This window comes from Bos mutus, chromosome 13, assembly GCF_027580195.1.
Source record: "Bos mutus isolate GX-2022 chromosome 13, NWIPB_WYAK_1.1, whole genome shotgun sequence".
Taxonomy (NCBI): Eukaryota; Metazoa; Chordata; class Mammalia; order Artiodactyla; family Bovidae; genus Bos; species Bos mutus.
The window spans coordinates 42,010,942-42,027,422 of NC_091629.1; the positions used below are offsets into that span (position 1 = coordinate 42,010,942).

At 51.5% G+C, this 16,481-nt stretch overlaps 2 protein-coding genes and 1 long non-coding RNA gene across 11 annotated transcripts in view; 1 reads left to right on the forward strand and 2 right to left on the reverse strand.

Annotated features, from left to right (window-relative positions):
- The window catches only part of LOC102286123 (neuroendocrine secretory protein 55), a 60,351-nt gene that overhangs the window by 39,296 nt on the left and 4,574 nt on the right, over positions 1-16,481 (reverse strand). The window contains exon 2 of one of the 5 annotated variants that reach the window (XM_070381488.1): positions 2,114-2,139. The exons of the other annotated variants lie outside the window; for them this stretch is intronic. The gene's annotated coding sequence lies outside the window, so the exon portion shown is untranslated. Of the gene's footprint in view, positions 1-2,113; positions 2,140-16,481 lie in introns of those variants that run through there. 5 annotated transcript variants of the gene reach the window in all.
- Positions 4,900-7,891, reverse strand: LOC138990438 (guanine nucleotide-binding protein G(s) subunit alpha isoforms XLas-like). The gene is made up of 2 exons (XM_070381481.1): positions 5,679-7,891; positions 4,900-5,414 (listed from the first exon to the last, which is right to left on the reverse strand). The coding sequence occupies exons 1-2, from the start codon at positions 7,645-7,647 to the stop codon at positions 5,329-5,331; spliced, it is 2,055 nt and encodes a 684-aa protein (XP_070237582.1). The 5' UTR covers positions 7,648-7,891; the 3' UTR covers positions 4,900-5,328.
- The window catches only part of LOC138990439 (uncharacterized), a 29,716-nt gene continuing 23,308 nt past the window's right edge, over positions 10,074-16,481 (forward strand). For all 5 annotated transcript variants that reach the window (XR_011466550.1, XR_011466548.1, XR_011466547.1 and 2 more), the window contains exons 1-2: positions 10,074-10,428; positions 11,996-12,180. This is a non-coding gene — a long non-coding RNA (uncharacterized lncRNA). The remainder of the gene's footprint in view (positions 10,429-11,995; positions 12,181-16,481) is intronic.

Consider the following 16,481-nt stretch of genomic DNA (forward strand, 5'->3'; position numbering starts at 1 on the left):
TGGGTGCCTAGGATTTTTAGAATTTTAAGTCTCACAGGGAATACCGTAAACAAAGAAAATAAGCAGTGACTTCCCTGGTGGCTCAGTGGTTAAGACTCTGCGTTGCCAATGCAGGGGGTGTGGATCCGATCCCCGGTAGGGGAACTAAGATCCCACAAGCCAAGAAAATATGAAGCAAACAAGCAAATAAAAACCCTCACTTGGACCAAGGAGAGAAAAACCCAGGAAGACAAGTAGACTCCTAAAAATAATGGCTGCCATTTATCGGACACTTATATGTGCCAAGCACTTAGTTAAAGGCTCCTCTCAGTTTTTAGTACCTGATGCCCATTTTAGACAATGAAGGAAAAGGACACATCCTTCTCTGATTCTTCTGGAAACACCCCTCCCCTCCCTTTTCACAGGCTCCTTGGCCTACGCCAATGGTCAGTTTGTATCTGGGGCTTCCCGTTAGCCTTCCCCAGTTCTACAAAGGCCACTTGGACTAGTTGACCCTTTAGAGGAATCCCAAAGAGAGACCCCGGCCCGACTTTCACCATCTTATGCCCCGCGTGACCATGGGCCAGAACAGGAATCTGATGGAACAAAGACTCTTTCAGTCTCATTCAATGAAATCTGTTGAGGTTGGTGTTAACAGGGCCAGAGTCTGAGTTCCTCTTCTTGGGGGGGCCACCAGGGCTGGACAGGGTTAATTAGGCTGACCAGTGCTTGCAGTTTCCTCCTCAACTAACTTTTTTCATTGTTAGTGGGGACCCTGTCACATCAATTGGCCCTGCCCTTTCTATTTTGAAAATCCCTACACTTTCAGAGGAATTAGATTTTGAAATGGACAATGGGCATGTTAATTTCACATTCCATTAGGAAGGCCAAGAGGCACAAGGTGAGCTGGGATGAACTCCACCTCTGACACAGGTTAAAGAACCCAAGAAGTGTAGAGGACAGTTTGCTTTTGCAATCTACACATCTTCCCAAAATCACTTCATGGGGAGGGATTTGGAGGGTCACAGTTCTGCTGGGGGTGAGAGGTACGTTTCATATGGTGGGGAAATCGACTCTAAAAAGATTCATGGTTGATATGGAGAATGTCAAATCTAGTCAGTTAGGTTACCTTCTCTAAAAAAGATTTCTTTTTTTCTTTTTTGCTTAATATCAACCTTCCTCCATAAAAGTCAAAGGTGATTTCTAAGATTATGCACTGACTCTCACTAAGAAGGAATTAACCCTGACTAAAAGGAAGGAATACTTTTTAAAAAATAATCACTATGAAGAATATTGAGCAAGAGTTATTTTAATAGGGTCATTAGATCCAGGCCAGGAGATTCTAAACAAGTCTATTACACTGGAACACTAAAAATGGAGGGGGCTAGGCATAAAAGCAACTATTTTTAAATGATGATGATGATGATATATATATATATATATTTTTTTAATAGAAACCTGAGTAAAGAGAAAAACTTTAGACCTCGCTAACGAATACTTCTGGGGAATTTTTAAAAGACTTTAAGGAAAACCTGCTTTTAAAAAAAGAAGTCCAACAAACAAACTAAGGCAGTGGTGTTGGCAGATGGGTTACAACAAATGTGGAAACAAAATACCACCAGAACAGTGACAGGTATTCCAGAAATGGGGAGGCTCACGTTTCACGGACACACAGCGGACATTTATAAGCAGGGATCTGTCTGGTTCTGGCTATAATTCAGGAAGCAGAAGACTGCTGGACACCTGTCATCCGACAAGGGAATTAGGGAACACACAGCACACTTACAAAACGACGCCTTGTAGCGTATCACCGCATTCTGGGGACAAGCAGTGAATTAGAAACTTGAGACTCCCTCACTGATCTTGCAGAGTTGAGCAAAAGTACCTGACATTTAATCACTAGGCTTTTGGTTTATTTGCCTATGAAATGGGGTCCCATCACATTTTTATTGCCCAAGACTGTTGCAAAGGCATTTTAAAAATACAGTAAGAATGTGCTATCATTATGTGTAATCATTACTATTACAGGTTACTAATAACTTTGAAGGCAGTGAAGCTGTTCCTTTCAAGCTGGGGGTGGGGAAGTAAGGAGGTGGGAGGAATAAACAAAAAAGTAACAAACCTTATTTTTTTTTGCTTAATACCAGTTTTCCAAGGTATCTGTAATGTAGGCAAATGATAAAAATTAACATAGCTATATAGAAAAATGGTTTTATTTGAAGGAGAATCTGTAGGAAATTGGATTTTAAAAGGCAAGGAAGAGATTTTTGGCCTGATAAGCCATGACTTTCTCACTGCAGCAAATGACTCAGTGGAGGCATTTTGAATAAGGAAAAAAGGGCTGAACTGAAAAAGAAAAAAAAAAAAAAAAAAAAGGAAAGGGGTACTCTAGCAGGATGAGATGGAGCCCTCATTGTTGTGCTTGGTGGCATAAATGATCATACAATTGAGACTCACTGTATAAATAAAGTGTCATGGCAGAATAGCCATTATTATATATATAGCATTTACCTGCACAATTTTAATAAATGTAGTAGCTACTAAGAAATTCTAACCTAGCAGTCCCTTCAATTCTTAAAGGAAAATGACAGAATCACCCAAATTAGGTTTCCAAAAAAACATGTTTAAGCCACTGAAATTACTCAGAAAGGCAACAGAAACGTGGAAATAAACCTACCATTGGATAGTGTTGAGTAAGAAATGGGCTTCACTTTTTTTTAGCCATTCTAGAATTTCAGTCATGTTATCGACTATCTAACCATTTATCTTTTTAAGATTCTCTATAATGTGTTTAAGCTGTTTGGGCAATAAAAATGGGGAAGCTATATACACAGAATGCACACACATTGTTAAAGCAGCAGTTGAATCTGTATGTCACAAATTATCAAAAAGATGGTCATTTGGTCTGCATTTTCCGGGGTGGGCATGTACGGATGTCTTATGTGTTAGGATTTAAATATTAGTGAAAACATTTGTCCTACATGTACATGGGTCTTCACCCTGCCTTCTCTCCCCGTCCCCAATCAGTCATTCAGATCCAGTGGGGTACCTCTCTTGTCACTTCAGCAAAAAAACAAAACAAAACAAAATCTTATCAGATCGCAGCCTGGCTCAACAAGCCACATGGACACGGCAGGCAACCTGGCTTTCTGAATTCAGGTTTTCCTGATAGACAGGGCTCAAGGCTCACTGGACTACACTGCATGCAAAGGTGCTCGACCTGGGTGTAGGGCCAGGGTGATGCAGGTGAGCCCAGCTAATCTTCTTTATAAGGCAAATTTTCTCCCCTGCATCAAAATAAGAGTAAGCAAGGGAAACTTCTAATGTTCTTTAAGGCTCAGCCTCAGACATGGACTGTTTGCTGCAGGGTAGATGTTTGTATAACCTATGGCAGAAGCCTCCAGTCTTGATTTAAGTGGATGATGCTCCCCACCCTAAAGCCCCAGAATAGGGGATTCCGGGAATGGAGCAAAGGAGAATTTAGTGAAGATCTGCTTGAAAGATTTTTACAAATGAGGCAACTGAGGCTGCAGCATGTGAGGGACACTGCCAACTAGGCGTCAAGTGCACACTGTGCCTTGGCTCTCCTGTCTGCCCCTAGTTATGGCCCCTCCCCATCACAGGTGTGCTACCCAGTGCTATGTTTGGAATGTTGACATGGAACTGTTGTGGCAAAATCAGCTGTCCGCAGGAGAAGAACACACTGTCGTTTGAGGCTCTGGGCCTTTAGTGCAGTTAGGGCATCTGAAGTGTAAAACTACCTCCCTCCTGGATGTTTTTGAGGGAAATGATGCTGTCCTTATTTCCCTGGGTGGGCAAGAATAAAATGACCATCACATTTAAAACTGTGACTTGTGAGAAGCACACATCACAATAGCACACAGTTATATGGCACATTACAAAATATTTAACAAATGTAGCACAGCCTGAAAAATTGTAACCTTTAAATTCCTTGAGAGGGCTTAGAGAATAAGCAAAATAAATTAGGATTGCGGAGTTTCACTTTTGAAATCTTCACTTAAGCCACACATTCAGATCTTTGCTAATTGCTGCTCTGATTAACTGTGGCACAGGAATCAAGACCCAGATTTGAGCTAAGGAGAATCTAGGGGAGGGGGAAGGAGGGAGGGGGACTGGGCGGGGCCAGGGAGGGACTGGGGAGATGCAGCAGAGGGTCTTGTTTCGGGGGGAGGAGGAGGCTGTTGGAAAGGTGAGGGGAGGAGGAGGGCGGAGGCCAGGGCCGTCAACGGTATCCTCCCAATGGAATTATTAACAGATCTTTTAATGTTTTTGTATCCCAAGCCCATATGCAGAGGGTCTTACCTTTGAGCCTCTCTGCCCCCAGCTAAAGCTGCTTGAAAAAATTCACATGTAAACATTTACATGTCTCACAGTTTTTTCACATTTTATCCACACACTTAAAATACACTGGAAGCATGTTTTAAAAAGTTTTATTTTAATTGCATTTCAAACACAAGATGGGCATTCAACTCCCAACGCATAACCTCTCTCTTAGAACCAAGCCCCTCCTACTGTATTTGGTAAACGGGTAAAGGATTGGCTTACCTCAGGTTCTTCCCTAGGTTAAAAAAAAAATGATTTCATAGTTCTTAAACATAGCCACGCCCATCCCCTGGAACCAGTCCCGGTGTGGTTTGTAGGGTTTTTTTGCCCCTCCTCCCTTCATCCCCCACCAGGTAAGCTGAATGGGTGCAGAATACCAAATTTTTGCGCGCAGCCCCAGATACCTGCGTGTCTGGTTTTCAACCGTAAAGGCGGGAGGGTTTGGCGAACGAATAAGAAGTGAGGAAACGCTTAGCGCAAAGGGGAAAAAAGAGAGAAAGACAGACAGAAAATAGGTTATGGAGGCCGCCCGGAGGCGGCCCCCGCCCCCAGCTCAGCCAGCGGCCCCACATCCTCCCAGGCATCTCCCGCTACTTTCTCAGGCTTTTCGCGCCGCCAGTTTCGCGCCGCCCGCTGCAGAGCGCCAGCGCCAGCACACAGGTACCGCCGGAGTGTTGTGTGTTCACGGAAAGTTTTTGCCCGCGCAATGGCGCAAAACACAAGACAGCCCATTCCCGGTACAAGTACACAGTCGGCGGGTAATTTAGGGGGTGCCAGGGATGGGGGTTGGAGAACACTTGAGGATACCATGCACAGGCGGACACAATGTGGACACCAATGCACACCCACAACAAGCTGTCTGATACCAGGAAGCTGAGCTGGGCGAGGCAGGGACGCACGTTCTCCATCAACCCCCAACCCACCGATGGCCCCAGCCAGCTAGCATGAGCGACCCCTGAGCGCCCCACCCCCCAGACACCACCACCCCGCCCCGCAGTTCCTGGCTCACCTGAAGCCCCCGCCTTTCTTGCCGTCCCCCACCCCACGACTCGCCGACGTGGTCTTACGATCGCTGGCACTGGTTTGTCCAGCTGGAAACGACCCTCAAGTGTTGTATTGCGCCATGTTTATCTCCCAAAGGGCACACACTCCCCCACCCAAGCCCACCCAAGATCCCTCCCGCTGCCAGGGCAAAGTTAGGGCCCCATGCTGGAACTTTCTGGCAGGTTCTTCCCGCCTCGGCCCAGACACCCCCCTCCCGCCGCCAGGCCCGGAGGCCCATCGGGCAGCCCTGCCACCCGCTCCCGGGGTTCCAGGGTGGCCCTGCTCCCCACGGGCAAAGTCCGCCGCATTACCTAGAAACAGCATGCGCTGCGTATGCGAGTTGTCCATCTTCTTGTTCTGGAGTTGCTTGGTGAACTGGCTGTGTCTCTTCTCGGACCACTTCTGGCCACGCTTCCCCGCGTTTTCCTTGCGGTCCTGTCTGCGCTTCTCCGCCAAGGCAACCTTCTTGACCTTGGGGCTGAAGGAGCCTCTGAACTGGGGGCTCTCGGATCCGAAGACGCAGCCTCGGAAGGCCCTGACGAGGAAGTTGGGGAGCAAGTTGCTCCGGGGCTTTCGGTGGCGGCGGTTTCGCTTGGACGAAAACCAGCGGCGGCATCCGAAGGTCCCATCGTCGGATTCGTCTTCGCTGTCGCTGCTGACCGATATCTGATCGTTGTAGAGGTAGCAGCAGCTGGGCTCTGACCTGCCCCGCCAGGCAGATGCGCGCGGAGGCTGCGGAACAGGCGGATCGGCAGCCTGGATCTCCGGGCTGGGGGGTCTAAGGAAACTGATCTCGGGTCGCGCTCCCGAGGTGGGCTTTGCCCAGGTGATAGGAGTGGCCCGGGGGACGGAGGCTGCCCGGGGGACGGAGGCTGCCCGGGGGACAGTGGCTGCCCGGGGGACAGTGGCTGCCCGGGGGACAGGAGCCGCCCGGCCAACAGGGGCTCCCCTGGTGACAAGAGCGGCCGGGGCTGCCCCAGCGGCAGGAGCGGCTGGGGCGGCAGGGGCGGCAGGAGCGGCTGGGGCAGCAGGAGCGGCAGGGGCTGCTCCGGCGGCAGGGGGTTCTGGAGCAGCCGAGGCTGCCTCGGTGGCTGGAGCGGCCAGTGCTGCCTCGGCGGCGGCGGCAGGGGCTCCGTCCCCGGGATCGGGGACCTTGCCTCCCTCTGCGGCTGTGGTGGCTGAGCCTCCCTCCATCTCGGCTGCTTCTCCCTCGGCTGGGGGTCTCTCTCCCTCTGCTTGCTCTCTCTCAACGGGAGCTCCGGAGACCTCGATGCGCAGATCATCAAGCGCGACTGGGGGGCTGTCCATGTCGCCGGGAGCGTCATCGACCCCAACGGGGGCGCTGCCAACCTCGCGCGGGGGTCTGGAGACCTCCATCGGGGGGCTGTCTCCCGCGAAGTGTGGAAGAGGTCTGACAGCCTCTCGAGATGGGCTGCCGATGATGCCGGGGACCCAGAGGGGGGGCTCGTTCGCGGCGGGAGTGAGGAGGATCGCACTCGAGACCGCGACTGTCGTGATCTGGCTGCCCCCACCGCCGTCGATCTGTGGGATAGCTCGGGGGAGCCCAGGAGGTGGGCTGTCGTTCCCCAAGGCTGCTCCATCAAACTCGAATGGCAGATCCTCCTCGAGGGGAGGGCTGCATCCTCCTCTGATGCCTGCGTTTTCAGGTCTGATGGCTCGGGGCTCCTCGGGAGGAGCCCTGAAGACCACCGAACCTGGGCCTCCTGGAGCAAGGTCTGAGACCTGCAAGGGAGGTTGGTTCTCTCCCTGGTCTGGCTGCTCAAACTCAAAAGGCATAGCTTCTTCTGGTGGAGGGCTGTAGCTTCCCAGGCTTGGAACGGCCTCAGGGGAGGCTCCGGGCTCCATGACCGGTGGGCTGAAGGCCTCAAGGCCTGCACTGGTCCCAGTGGTGTCTCCAGGATGCTCCAGGGTAGGCCAGAAGCTTCCCAAGCTGGCCTGCTCGACCTCGAAGGGCATGGCTTCCTCGGGAGGTGGGCTGTACCCTCCATGGGCTCCAGCTTCCTTGATGGCCTGGCCGAGGTCCTGGAAGTTGGGTCTGGAGACCTCTGGGGGTCCACAGGCTTCGCCTTCAGTCTCGATGGGGATGGGCTCGCTGTGAGGCGGTGGGGTCTCCATCTCTTCGGCTGGGCCAGGCCCAGCACCGGGGGCAGCTGCCCCTGGGGCCTCCAAAGGTGGTTGCTCGGGCTGTTCCCCGAGTTCAGGGGGGTTATTGCGTTGTCCTGACATATTATTGCCGTCGAGGCAGTTGCGCACGCCCATAACACGGTGGCGGCTTCTTAAAATAAACTTGGGGCCCCGTGAGACGGAGCACCCAACCGAACTAGGGTGAAAAAAATATTTTCAAAAAATTTAAATCAAAGTACCAGCTGGAAAGTTCTCCGACCTCACTTTCCAACCCTAGTGAGGTCTAGGGGTTCAGGGGTTCAAGGCCTTGAACCCCAGACCATGGCAAAAACAAGTCTATTTTTGCTGGTTGAGTCTTGGCTCCTTTCTGATCACTTTTTCTCCCCTCAGGCTGCTCCTGCCCCCCCACCACCACCTTTGGCCTTACTTGTCCCCTTCTTTCTCTTTTGCTCAGTCCCAGGCCAGCCCCGCCTGCTTGGATCAGAGGAGCGCGCCGATTCGGTCCGAAAATCGCTCGTCGTGCTCTTTTTCGGCCACCAGAGGACGCAGGTTCAGTGTCGAGATGGCTCTGGGAGCCGGCGCCAGGCTCCGGGAGCCCCAGACTTTGGGTAAGGGGGCTGATGCGCGCAGGCCTCGCAGGGACGTTTTGGCTCCTTCCAGTCCTCTCCCTGACTGATTTGGAGTGTTTCTCCTCTCTTCTCCCCTGGTCAGAGAGAGCGCTCTCCTGCGTTGCAGGACACGTGACGCAAGACGTGGGCCCCGGGCTGCGGGAGCGCAGGAGCTGAACCCCTCCCTCCCAGACCCAACAGACTCTCCTCGGGGGGAGGGGGGACTGCAGGAGTGTTTCGTAACCCCAAACTACCCCTGAACCTCTGAGCCGCAGCCCCCAGCCCTGAGCATCCTCAGATTCTAAGTCCCGAGTCTGGAGCGCAAGGCTTCGGGCGCGTGCAAAGGGGGTGCAGGAGCGCGCGGGGATGCGACAGGTGGTCGTGAGCCCACCGGCGGAGCAGACAAGTGGCGAGGGCAAAGGGGCTGACGAGTGTGAGCATGCAATTTGTTTTTAAAATGTGTTGGGGGTACTTTACATCGCTTCTACGGCTTTTGTTTGCCGGTTGCCGAGGCTGGCTCCTATAAATTAGCACATCAATGTCCCCCATCCCCACCACATTCTGGGGTCTCTGCAGTGGCCTAGGGTGACGCAGGCAGGGTTCTTCCCCGTTCATGGGGACGACGATAAATACAAGGGAGTAAGAGGGTCTTGGGTATCTACTACCAAGACCCTCCCAAGCGGTAGCTGCCGCGGCACGGAACTGGGGGTTGCGGGACGCACACAGGGACCCCACAGACTGAAGGCCCCAGAGTTCCAGAGGTCCTGTTGTTCTGGGAAAGGGCTAAATGGAATTTCAGTTGAGATTTATGGCCGGTTTAAGGTGGTCTCGGAGACTGAAAAACCCCGTGCGCACCGAACCCAAAGATACAAACCGTGCCGTGCGGGCAGCTGCGACCGCTGTGCGCTTGTTCCCCGCTTCGGGCACCGGCTGTGGGGTTGATTAGTCAGCTCCTCTAGCCCCTCTCCAGCCCCCTTCAAGTTCTTCTCGTCTCGCTATGGGTCCCCTAGAACAGCTGCTTTACTTTTCGAATGCCTGAGCCCGCTGAGGCGGCACTAAGTCCGGCCACAAACCCGGCACTCGTCCGGCTTGAGCTCCCATCGCCGTCGCTGTAGTGCGTGGTGGGCTCAGAGCCGGCAGGGATAAATGCCAACACCACCTGGGTGGGCTTGGCGTGTGCATGGACACAGATCAAGGTTTGGGGGTCTGCGGAGGGATTTGAGCCCCAGGAAAAATTTGCTGCGTGTGGTTCATGTAAGACCCGGGACTCAAGCATATCTGTCTCGCCAGTGGGTGACATGGACCCATGAGCCACTTTTAGATGGAAGGTAGCTGGGCAAGAAGGAGGTGATCACTTGGCCTTAGGGCGTGGGGAGGGATGGCGGGGTACGTGCAAGGTGGGCTGCGGCAAGCGGGGCGCATCGCTTAGGTCGCATCGCCTGGATCGCTGTATCTACGAGCCACAGTCAGGCGAACCACGTACGCACACACACTGCCACCTCGCTAAACCTAACACATCCCTCTTTGAACGAGGGGGTCAGAGCCACCGCGCATCACTGCCCCCGGTAAACCACCACCCATGCGGATGAGCTGTGCCGAGGAAAACTGACAAAGTTGGACCCCGGGTAACGTTTGGAGCCCCCCACCCCCACCCCAAGGGCGTATAATCTCAGCTCTTCGGGTCAACACACTTCCAAGTACCAACACTGAACTTTGGTCCAAACTTTGGACAACTACCCCCACACGTAACGGCTCAACCTTTTGAGCATCCACGGAATGTGCCAACTGGGTCGCAACAGTCAACTCACTCCCCTCCGACCCCAGTGCTGGGTCAGCCATTGGGCTGGGGTCACGCCAATCAAGGCTGCCTAGCGAATGAGCGGGGGGCGTCAGACCGGAAACCGGATATGAGTGGGAGGTCCAATAGGGGGCGCCGCGTTGGAACGCCCTAAGAGGTTGTGCCGCTGGGGTGGTTAAGAGCGGTTGGTGGGCGGGCGTATGGCGGCCAGGCCTGGGCTGCCACGAGGCCGGCTGGCGCTGTGGGGTCACTTCCTGATGCCCCAGGTCACCGAGGCTGAAAGGGGAGGTGGGGTCTCTCAGGGAGCAGCCCTCGTTCTCGCTGATGGCGGTGGGCAAACCCCTAAGAGGGATCCGCTGCCAGGGCGAGGCGAGGAGGCAGCGAAGGGCCTGCAGGTAGAGGGCCAAGACCCTGAGGAGAGAGGGGGCTCACTGCCCCGATGCAGAGGAACAGCCCCAGATGGATAAGGAGTTGAGGTCGTGGGGATGCTGAGCCCTGCCGAAGTGGAAGGTCAGTAGGCGTCGCGGTTTGGAGCCTCAAGGAGGCCGCGATGGGGGCCCTAAAGGGACGGTTTACACTCGCCAGGCCTCGCGCGCAGCCCACGTCACCGAGGCTCTTTCCTACAGCACCGTTCAACAGGAATGGGTGCAGAGTGTCTGTTCTGCATCCCCAGGAGCCTGTAGCACCTGGATTATTTGCCAGGAGAGCACACGCACTGATGGGATGAGGATCAGGCCGACAGTATCTTCCTTCCTAGAGGCTAAGCAACATAAAAATGAAAGAAAAGACCCCTCAACTGGGGCGGGGGCGGGGGGGACTTTGATGGAGAAAATGGAGTTGCAGATGGGCCTCCACGAAGGGATGGATGGCTAGGCTGTGAGCAAAAGTGGGGGGATGGGAGACTTCGGCCTACCACGAACAAAGATCCAATAGTAAGAAACGTGGCACACGGCTAGATAAAGAGAACAGGTCACCCGGCCGGGCCTGGGGGAACAGTGGGAGAGAGAGGCAGGGAATACTGATAGTGTTTCTCTGAGGATGCCATGGAATAGCAGGGCAAGCAGTTTGGAGGCTTCTTTGGTAGGAAATGGAACAGATATTGAACTTTTTTTTTTTAATCCTCCAAGTGAGGATTTGAGCCTTGTTTTAGGGCGGGACTGGGGAAGTGTGGAGGATGGCCCTGACGAAGAGAACAAAGGAGGCCCTGGCCGGTCATGACCTTTAAGGGAGAGAGAAACAGGCACAGTGAAGGAGGCAAGAAGACTGGAGGAAGGGACTCAGAGGGATCCCAGAGGACCCTCCAGCAACTCCCCGGTGCAACATGCAAGGGGCAGGGGAGCCCAGGTCTGGCACCTGGGATGGAGAAGTCAGGACCTGGAGAAAAGCTGGCATGGTGCCTAGCCAGTCTGGTTTTGGACCTGACAGAGGGGAGAAGGAGGTACAGTCTGGGTGGAGATTTCTTTCAGCCTATTATTTAGGAGGACGGGACCAAAGTCAAGACAAGACCCCAAATTCAAAGTGACAGTTATCCTTATTAGGATATGAAATCACTCGATCAGATAAAATCTTCAAGGGGAGAAATAAATTTGGTGATAGACTCTCAAACACTTGGAGCACTGGAGAGAAAAAGGGGGGACATAACAGGAAAGAGTGTTGGGCCTAGGAAGGGCCGGGTGGGAGCCGCCAGAGGGAAGAATTTAAGAATTGGTCAGCATAGCTCGTCTAGATGGCGGTTTCTCTGCCTTTACACAAGTTGCCTTCTGGGGCCAGGGAGTTCTGTGCTGTGGGGACTGTCCTGGGCACTGGAGGATGTCTAGGAGCATCCCTGGCCTCTACCCACTAGATGCCAGTAGCATCCCCTTCGTTGTAGCAACCAAAAATGTCTCTAAATTTTGCCAAGTGTCTTCTGGGAGGCAAAACCACCCCCAGTTGAAACCACTGCTGTGGGCTGAGAAAGGACCCTTAGACTCAAGTAGCAATTACCTTAATTTGAAGGTAAATTAGGATCAGGAAGAAAAGATTGCGGCATTTAATTCCAGTGTCCCCCCTTTGTCCACTCTTGTTTATTTCACTGTAGTGACTGGCTACCAGAATCTGAAAACCCCAAATCTCTTGGATGAGTGGGGATCAGAGCTGAAGCTTCATCACAAATCAGAAGTGGGACTTGAGAGACTAGCAGAAGGGTAGCCAGATGTTGGAAGAGCTGGCTAACCTGAAAGGCAGCTGGGTAGCCTCGCCACAGGGACCCAAGACACCCATATGGTAAGAGCTGGGGGTGATCAGCTGAGAGGGGCTAACTGGTGGCCACTCAGATTGGTGGGACTGTCTGGCGAGCCCATTCAGGGCTGGTGACCTTGTTGGCCAAGATAGAAACATGGCCTTGACCTGGATGGAGGTGGCCAGAGGGCACAGTTTTTAAGATCTGCCACTATGATTTTATAATTGCAAAGTATCACCTTAGGCATCGATTTCCAATTCTGAATGGATTTCTATCAGGGAAAAGGTAAATATTTTTAGAAATGAGCACGAAGGAGAAAGGAACATTAGTTAATGGGTTCATGTAGCCCAGAAGAGGAAGGCAGAGACTAGGGAGGGTGCCTGAAGAAAGACTGAACTGGGGTGAAGCTGCAGGCTGGGGTTTGGCGCCCACCCAGCAGGGCTTGTGCTAGGGTCTGCAGTGAAATGGTACTCTGAGAGGAGGAAAGCCTGGGCTGTCAGAAGCCAGCTGGAGGTTTCTTGAAAATTGTGTATCCTCAACTACTTAAAAAGAATAGGGTTTCTACACTTCATGCATTGAGAAAGGATGGGAAATACTACACATGTTTCAGTCAAACACTGCGTTTCTAAGGAAGTCAGTCTGTTCAGACCTGACAGCCCAGGTGCCACAGGAGTGATGAGCTGGCTTTTTGTAAAGAAGTAACCCCAAATGGAAAGACAGTATTTCTTCACTGTTGACTCTTAAACGGCACCAATGTCACCTGCAGGGACGTGGCCCCCTTCCTTGGCGGCCCCACATGACTCCCTGCCCGCCTGCCCACCAACTCCGTCTTCTGCTCTATTGACGCCTCCATGGCAGCACACGTCATAATCAGTGAACGATCGTCAGTGTACTTACGTCTGGAAGTTCTTATTCATTGCTAAAGCCTATCCAGACTGTAAGTAGCTGCCTATCAGCTTTCTGTTTTAGTTCATCCCTGTATCCAATAAAGAGAAAGCAAAGTGGAAAAGGGTCCCTTGAGAGGGAGGAGAGGTAGGCAAGAGAGAAGAGAGCAGAAACCAGGACAAATTAACGATCCCTCTTCCTCTGGTGGTGGCATTTCCTCCCGGAAGGTGGGGGGATGCTTGGCAGTGGGGCAGTTTGCAAAGCCTTCTCTGCAGCCCCATGTGTCATTAGCTGGCAGTGGGTTACTGTCAGGTGAGGAAAGGAGAATCTTTTCACCAGTTGTGAGGAAAAGGCAAAGGCAGAAATGAAAGGACAAAGGGAAGAGAATTCAGGCAACGATTATGTTTCTCAGCCTCCCAGTGACAAATGTTTTCTGAGTGCTGACTGAGTAGCAATAAGACTTTGATGCTGTTCAATTAATTACTGTTCAATTAGGACTCGCTGTGCCCATCCTTTTACCTCCCAGCATCTCCTCTGCCAGCCTCAGCTGGTGGAGGCAGCAGCAGTCTACTGCTGTCTGCAGAAGGGTCTGCGTGACCAAGCTATTTCAGCAAATGCCAAGTGCAGGGAAAATGTCTCCAATGGATGAGGCTCAGGAGCAGGCGCAGAGCGGATGTTACAGACAATGGCAGCCAGAGGTGTGAAAAGACTTGATCTCAGATTAAAAAGCCCCAGGGACCAAGGGTTCCCACCAAGAATCCAGCCCTCTTCGTTCAGCTAGCCCCTTCGTTCAGCTAGCCCCTTCGTTCAGCTCATTAGCTGTCCTTGGTGGCCCTGATCTTGGAACGGCCACCCCATTCTGCAGCCAGACACGAGGCTGGCACCTGACCCCCTTGGGCTTGTAGGGTGGGTCCAGACATTCTTTACAGCCACCTGGACGGAGCTGTGGATTCCTCCTCTAGGCTGGCTGACGGTGCAGCTGAGAATTCCAGGGGAGGAAGTGGCTATTCCAGATTAGAGGAACAATGTCACCCTGGAACGGGGACTAAGAGGGGCAAAAGTTGGGGGTAGGAATGGTGGGAGGAAATCCCAGAAGACACATTTGGCTTTAGTGGAAGCTCTATTTGAAATTTCGGTAATTCTTGGTGGAAATTCCAGGCCCCGAGGGGCTTCTTGGCTGCATGACTTATTCCTCTTGACTTTGTAAGGGGAATGGTATATTTCACCTTTGTGCACAACCTCAATTACCCAGAGCAAAGTCTCCTAATGAAATCTAATTGAGACAGCAACATAAGCCAGGGCACTCAGAAGCCGGCTCTTGCCTGGGGGAGGAGAAATTTGTCTTCTTCAGCTTGGGGGTGGGTGGGGGGCAGTCTTGGACTCTGTGATCCTCACACCCCTCAAGTTTGAGATTCAGGGACTCTCCCTGATCCAGAATCCAGGACTTAGGATTTAAACCATATAAAGCAAGGTTTCCTAGGTTGTAAATCTTCCCATTTGATTGAAGCATTTGAGGTGTATATATGACAGCTCGACTGCATCTATGAAATTGAAATTTCTGGGCCAGGCCTGTAAGAGACTCTCAGGGGGACAGTGACTGTAGGGTGACTAACCCACCGTCACCCTCAGCTGTGAAAAACGCTCTTCCTAATACTAAGCTGATGTTGAAGACTGCCATGGAGGCTCCTCTAAACCTTTTCCTCCCCAAATCTCTTGCTTCAGCCTGTTCTTTCTAGCCGTAACACAGGTTTTGTGATCCCCATCTCCAAACCTCAGCCTCCTTTCTTCTCAGGTGTCTCATCTCCCTCCATCTTTCCTTTTTCCTTTGACTTCCCCTACACTTTCCTTTTGTAGTCCTCAAATCTCCCACTGAATTACAGCACTGCATGCCCTGGAATGGGGAGGTGGGGGTGCTGCAGTGCCAGCTCCTCTCAGGTGTCCTGCATTTATTGGCTGGGTGCTTTCAGCAGGTGACAGTGGCCCCGCACTGCATACTCTTGGCCTTGGAAGAACTAAGTCACTAGGCTGTTCACTTGGACTTCTCTGCCATGTGAATTCACTAGCACCAGTATCGGGGGTCTTGGGGGAAAAAACATGAGATTTAAAGAAAACAAACATCAGTAAAATTCATGTTATATATAGCCTTGTAATACGTAGCCCCCCCCCAACAAGGTTAAAATACAGAACAAAAATGGGATGTTAAATCACTTAATTTGACATAAATTAGTTTTTCTTAAACACTTTTAAAAAAACAATCTCATGCATTTGCAACAGAGTTAAGATTGGTTTGGGGGAGAGTGCAAAAAAACCTTAGCTATTCCAGGAGCCCACAGTAGAGAGGCAGATACATGGTGTATCTCTGAATCTGTGGTATTCACATTTCATGAATGAGGACTAATTCAGGAAAAAAAATGTCTGAAAAAGCTCCTGGGAGGGAACGATAATGAGGGGGGGGGGGAAGGTTGAAAGAAAACTGGTTTATCCTAATTAGCTGCAGCCTCTGAGCCAATTTTTCAGGTCAGTCCTCATCAGGACACTTTTAAGTGTTACTAGAACATATACTCTGCACTTGTGGTCAGTTTGAGGTTGGGAGTATTTGTCTGCTCTCTCCCCAAACGGCGAGCATCTCCAGGCTGCCTGCCCCCACCCTGAAAAGCCTATCTTCTGACCCTGCGATGAAGGAGGGCAGATGAGCAACAGCACACCTACAACAGACAGTAACTCTTAAGCTTAACAGCTGCTCTTCAGAAGTCTAGGCACCCACCCCACCCCCCATCCTTGTTAGTAAGAGGTTGTGGTGGAATCCCGAATTCTCTAACCTGTCTGCCTGAATTCTCTAAATCCTATTTACGGATTTTTTTTTTTTTCTGACTTGCTTCTGCACCATTTTTGCCCCTAATGCAAAATCAGATTTGAGAAAATCAAATTAGACAAACACAAAAGAGAAAGAATTCTTCACAACTGGTGTTTTTATTTTATCAACCTTTCATTTGGGGGGGTGGGGCTCCTTTAGCATTAAAATCATTGATCTGAGTCAAACTGGGAAACTCTGGGCTTTACTTAGTCACCCTGCAGGTACTGGGAGCAGAAAGGGATGCTAGGACCCGCTCTTCAGCTCCTTCATGTTCCATATGAAGAAACTGAGGCAGAGACCACTGGGCCTGACCTCAGCCTGCAGGCAGGTGTGGTCGATGAGCCTGAGGTCTTAGACCCAGCTGTCCAGCTCTGGGGCATCAGAATTTAGAAAACAGCGACATTAATGGCAAACCCGAAGAACAGGATGAGGAATTCCAGCCCTCATTCTAAAACGGGATTAAAGATGTAATTTGAGAATCTCATCGCCTTTTTGCTGGACAATTTTTAAGGGAAGGGCAGTCCTTGCGTTGGCATATGACATCACTCTGGAAGTTTGATTTGATTCTAGTGATTTGTTTGTAATCTTTCTGTTAAGAGACATACT